The sequence below is a fragment of the Sinocyclocheilus rhinocerous genome, unplaced genomic scaffold (assembly GCF_001515625.1).
Source record: "Sinocyclocheilus rhinocerous isolate Xijiao unplaced genomic scaffold, SAMN03320098_v1.1 scaffold95, whole genome shotgun sequence".
Classification (NCBI taxonomy): Eukaryota; Metazoa; Chordata; class Actinopteri; order Cypriniformes; family Cyprinidae; genus Sinocyclocheilus; species Sinocyclocheilus rhinocerous.
In genome coordinates, this window is record NW_015662004.1 from 1,398,091 (window position 1) to 1,404,276 (window position 6,186).

Sequence of the window (6,186 nt, forward strand, 5' to 3'; positions counted from 1 at the left end):
TTCTACATTTATTTTGCTTATTGTTAATATTAGTGTTGCTGCTGATGCTTTAAATAAAATGTTTTTTTATTGTCGTAATGTGAAGATTAAATTTAACATGAAAGACTGCTAATTTTCAACACTTAAAAAAAAAAATTATGACTGAAAAGAAGAAAAACCAAAGTGAAGAATGTTCTTACTTCACTCAGTCATTTATTTACTTTATAACAGTAAATAAATATCGGTTCTGCATATCGGTTATCGGGCACATGAACATGCAAATAATCTGTATCGGTATCGGTTATAAAATAGCAATATCGGTCGATCACTAATCTAAAGTAAGTATGTTTATTTAACACATTTATTTTTAAATCAATTTTCAAATGATTTCAAATTTCTTAAATATTAATTAAAATAATTATAATCTGCTTTATATCGGCCACCATGCTTTCCAAGATATCGGCATCGTCTGTCAAAAAACCAATATCTGTCGACTACTATTTTTTATACTGATTTTATTATACAACTATACATGAGATGGGGTCAAAATAGCACCAAATATTGTTTCATACTTGCGTGCAGTAATTTTCAGTTTTACTCTGACAAACGTAACAATAACACTAAGTGATAAAAACAGGAGATATTAACTTCTCCTTGTAAAGTTCACTGTTTGAAACTAGCATGATGATCGATGTCATTGTAACTAGAAAAATATGAGGGTAACAGGGTTGATGCATATAACCTGTTTTAAGAACAGGGGTGTATTCCAGAAAGCACGGTTAACATACCGTCTGCTAAACCCTGAACTTTCGGTTGATTAACCCCAAACCTTGCTTACTCGAGGTATGTGGTTCAAAAAACGCGTCCGGGAGTAAGTTCATTCAACTCAGAGTATGTTCCTGGTTAAGACTCAAGACATTCTCAACAGAGCGACGAATCGACGAGTCACTATGGAAACGGACGCTAAGAAAAAGCGTGCCATGCTGTTTCTTTCTTCTTCTTTTGTTCAATGGTATATAATAAATTAAACATTACCTTGTCATAGTGTTTTATAATACAGATAACTGTTATATATGCCAATAAAATAAATAACCATATTAGAATAATATATTACCTTATTTATTACTTATATTAGCGCTTCATCATTAACATATCATACATAATATTACATATTGTAATATTATATAATGTTGTGCGCTATCTGTCACGCCCACTGAAGGCTCGTCAGTAGATCACACGTGCGCTGAAGTGAACTAACCCTGGAACATAACCTGCTCCGGAGCAGGTTATCTTCAGAGAGCAAGTTACTATGGTTACTTACCCTGAAAGTAACCTCCGATTTTGGAACCGAAAGCTGAGATTATCCATTCGCTTATCCTCAAACATACCCGGGTATGTCATATAACCTGCTTTTTGGAATACCCCCCAGATGTCAACTAAACAAACCTGAGGGAATAATGATGGCAACTAGCTTTTATTTCCACATTTTTGGATATACTAAGTTAAATGGGTCCTATTATGCTTTTTCACTTTTTTAAATTTAGTTAGTGTGTAATGTTGAAGAAGAAGAGCTGGCATGTTGTCGCCACGGTGAAGAAACGCTGTTTTTTTCCCACCCCGGTTCCAAAACCCCTTTATTTGTGCTTACAATGGTCCTGCAAGTTCCTCTTGTTTGTAAACATTCTCAGGGTCTGAATCGGACTCAGATTGGTATGGCAAAATTTATGTCATCATCGTTAATATTTACAGTTGCGCAGATGAATCTTGCGGTCATGGTAAATTATGGTAAATTATTATTGTCAATTCCGGAACACGCGTTTGGCCAAACACAACACACTGGGCCAGCTAACCAATCAGAGCACATTTCATGTTTCGGAAAGAGGGATTTCACTGAAACAGTCAACTAAACAGGGTGTTCAAGACAGACTGGGAAGAGAGGTGCTGCAATAATGTAAAATACGTAAAAAAACAAACAAACAAAAAAAAAACACCAACAATAATGCGTTTTTGGAACAATCAAGCATGAAAACCTTTTCTAGTACACCAAATCAAGACATTGTAAAAAGACATAATAGGACCACTTTAAATCTGTTGTTGAGTTTAAAAAGGTCTCTATTAAACACAGTAAAAGCTAGCATCAGCTAGCAAAGTAATTTTATCACACATGCATCCTACCATACAAATTCAATTTTTATTCAGTTTCACACTCCCTTTCCCTCTGTAGCACAGCTACAGTCTAAGAGATGCATAATAAAACAATTCTGACAAAATAGTTACTGAATATTGGCTTTGCAGGGCAGTATATGAGTGACGTAAACATTTACAGCAATGACCAAAAACAGTAAATCGTAAATCCGTAAATTGTAACACAACACATGAATTTTCTGTCCAGGGGAGTACAAAAGCTTTTAGAGTTAAAAAGTCAACCGTCGATTAGCTAGCAGTACATTTCATTTATCCAGCCCTAAATTAATTTGAAACATCACCATGCTGTACCACAACATTATATGTCACGCCACAAACAATCACACTGAATGGAACAAATGCTGCCTGCACCAAGATAACAAGCGTAATAACACTTATTGATGATTCTTTTACTTATTATCGTGGGTATCACTGCAAGGACAAGCAAAAAAGCTTCACCCAACAATGCACAATGAATGCCTGTGAAAAGGCCAACTATATCAATATCCATTTCCTTTCAGCTGAATTCATGCATGCTTAAAAGATGCCTTCTGCTGTGGCATCCATTACAGTAACTTGACTGCAGGGCTTGCTTGTGCAACAGACACCCAGAAAAAAAGGGAGTCAGAACAATTATGACCAGGAAAACTGCTTAAGCAGTTCTTACTAAAAGCATGAACATAAACCATAAAAATATTTTACATTTGAAAACTGTCCACTTCAATAAATCACCTGAACAATAGGCTTGCCGCGATAGACGGTGCTGACGGTGATACCGGTTATGCCGCAACACCGGTTACGTCACTTGCCCACCGCGTCACCAACCCCCACCGTCGTTTTGATTTTTTATAGTAATAAAAATCATTTAGTTCAGTAAAAGAATAGACACTACAATTAAAAACTGAACGTGCCTACTCAATGCAGCGTGCCGAACGACAGTCACATCACACCAACAATGCAAAATATATTATTCAGAATTATTTATATAAATTATTTTTATATTTATAAAAAAGACACTCTTTAGGAGCAAATAGATTAAGATATATATTGAATATTTTGAATATTTAAAAACAGTAAGTGCTACATTTACAATCTTCATCGATACCATAGATTTAGAAAACACATTCCAGGTAAAATGTAATTTGTGTGGTTAGTTTTGACCAGCTACTGCAGTTTTACCTTTAGACTTAATTTAACACAATCAATTCATTGTTTTATGGGAATGTCACAGCAAAGATTTTGAGATAGTCTTTCAGGGACCTTTTTACGGGTTTTCTAACTTGCTATAAAGGATATGAACAATTCACCAATTATCCATGTTAATAAAAAACAGCATGAAACTTTAAGACAAAGCTGTTTTTGGTCATTGGATGATATATTAAAGCTACCAGCAGAGTCATTTAGGACAAATTTTGAGACCGTGTACAATAAATTTAAAAAATGAATGAATATTGACCATTTTGAAATTATCACTAATTTTTGCAGAGTTAACAGCCTTGTTGGTGGATAATGCACTATTTCTGTGTGAATATTGGGGAAAAAGGATTGAATTGCATAACGAAATTGAATAGATTTCCAAGTATACACTTCATAAAGCAAATGAAAAAAATGCAATTAATTGTTGTTAACCATTTTCCTCTTCCCACTATAACCTGCTACTTAAATTGTATATATATAAATTGTTTCTTTATTGTTGCCACAACCGGTTCAGTTGTGACCAGGAATAAACCACATAGCCATGCACTAGCCTAACTTTTTGAGAAAAGACATGCAGTGTTTCATTGAGCTAGCCAAGAAGTAAAATACAGCTCTCTCACAATAATAAAAAATAACGTTTGGTTTTAAAATCAAGATTAATATTGAAGTTTCTCATCAATTTGCACCACATGGTTCTGCCATCTTTTACAAATTAAATCAGAAGGACGTTCAGAAATTCATTCTTTTTTCAGGTGAAGAGCACCTAATGTTAGCGTGATGGAGAAAAACAAGGCCCACAGGTACTACTAAGGTCATCCGGGCGTCGTAATTTTAGGGATGACACCTAAATCGTCAAATCTGATATAATCAATGTGTTGTGACGTTAAGGTTGAGCGATACCGTTATCCATTCCCCATACGAATTTATAATGGTGACTTTAGCTAAGCTAATAGGCTAATTAGCTAGCATGTATAACGGGCCTGTAACCGGTTAACTGTATGGCATTTAAACAACACAATCTTTAAAATGATACACACAAACACACAAATAAAACATATGTGACGGTACATAAGATAAGGAGAAATGCTGTCAGAGACCGTTCAAGCTCATGTGCTGCTGCTGACTAGTGAGATGTTTAGCGGGATAACACTATTGACAAGAAGAATGAACAGGTAAGAAGAATATATCTGAAAACTTAGTGAGCTGTCTACCTAGTCAACATTTTGAGAGCATTATAGGCAAGGAAAACGTGCCTATTATGCCCCAAATTGCTACACGCTCCTGTCGTACCCAAAGATGCTGCCTAGGTAACTTAGGCAGCTCACTGGGGTTTGATACACAGCCCAGAAAAAAAAACACACGCGTGCAGAACAGCGTGGAATTGTGTAAATTTAAAAGAAGAACACACATGATAGGGAAGGGGTCATAAATAGGTTGATGATAGTGAAATAAAAAAAAAAGATCATAATGTTATATTAATCGTGCGGCGCTCGTGATCAGCTGAGGGTGTGACGTCACGGGATCCGCACCTTTATAACGGGCCTCTGCATCTACACACAAGCTCTTTAGAAAGCAAAAGCCTGGGCATACTCACGCTTTATCCACCAACTCCCTGACTTTCCACATATTCAACATGTCGGCGCTTTAGCAGGGGCTCTCCGCCTCAATATCGTGTCGTCCAGTCCGCACTAAAACACAGGTGGACTCGGATATCAGTTACCGATAATAACAGAACTCCTCAGCCCCTTCCGCCTCTCCAGCGCTAATCGACACAGCAGCGAATCGGCCAGTTACTACGGTGACGCGTATTGTGCGTCAAGGAGGGAGCGGACGCGGGCATGACGTCGTGTGCGGGCATCATGGGAAATGTAGTTTTCGATAAACGTAAACCGCCAAGTACAACCCAAAGCACATAATTCTTTAAATATATGTTACTCTGAACCATAACAAACTAATCAGATTAGTGGCTACAATTTATAGTGCTAATCCAGTTCTGTACATAAAAAAGAAAAGAAAAAAAATGGAGAAATATACTGTATTACAGCAGTCAGAAGACAGAAATATGTCCAATTTTCTATCACTAATCAGCCTTTGAATTAGAAACCTTAGACTGAGCTATATGGTTATTAATTGTACTTTTATGATTGCCAAATAAATATAAAGTATTGCTCTCAATTAAAATGAATTCAATAGCACATCACCCCTGTTTGCCAATATATTGCTGACAAACTGAACCAGTGTAAAGGTTGCATCAAAAAAGAAAAGATTAATATGAAGATCATTTGTAGTACAATGTATCCCACATATATCATAACCACAAACCATCACTATGTCATAACCTTAAAATGATTTGCCTCAGAAGGCTTTGCCATTATAGGCCTACTTTGATTATACTATAGTGCTGGCCAAATAAATATTGACACTACCATGGTATTGAATTTGGATTGAAACGTTCATGCTATTTGCATTGTACTTCATGGTAATTCAAGGAATATCATGGGTCTACCATGGGACATGTTCAAAACACCATGGTAGACCCATGGAAGTGAAATAAGTAGCTTACTGGCTAGCTTAATACTGTATATACCATCTGTTAACCCTTGTCATTTCATAATACTATGTGAAAAGTAATCATTAGATCCAAACGTGGTTGTTATTGTTGTTGTTGCATGTTACATTGTTACGCCAGTAGGTGGCAGCACGTGACCATCCTAATGAGTCATTTAGTCATTCATTCAAGGATAGGTTGAGGTTCAAAACAACTGATTCATTCAGTAATGATTGGCTGTGCTGCCTATACCGTTATATAGTGTACAGTTTGAGGGG

At 36.2% G+C, this 6,186-nt stretch overlaps 1 protein-coding gene across 1 annotated transcript in view; it reads right to left on the reverse strand.

Annotated features, from left to right (window-relative positions):
• LOC107727282 (clathrin interactor 1-like) overlaps positions 1-5,154 on the reverse strand; it is a 56,210-nt gene extending 51,056 nt beyond the window's left edge. Inside the window, exon 1 of the mRNA XM_016537109.1 lies at positions 4,955-5,154. Within this exon, the coding sequence (XP_016392595.1) occupies positions 4,955-4,995 (41 nt within the window). The 5' untranslated portion in view covers positions 4,996-5,154. The remainder of the gene's footprint in view (positions 1-4,954) is intronic.
• Between the last annotated feature and the right edge of the window lie 1,032 nt (positions 5,155-6,186).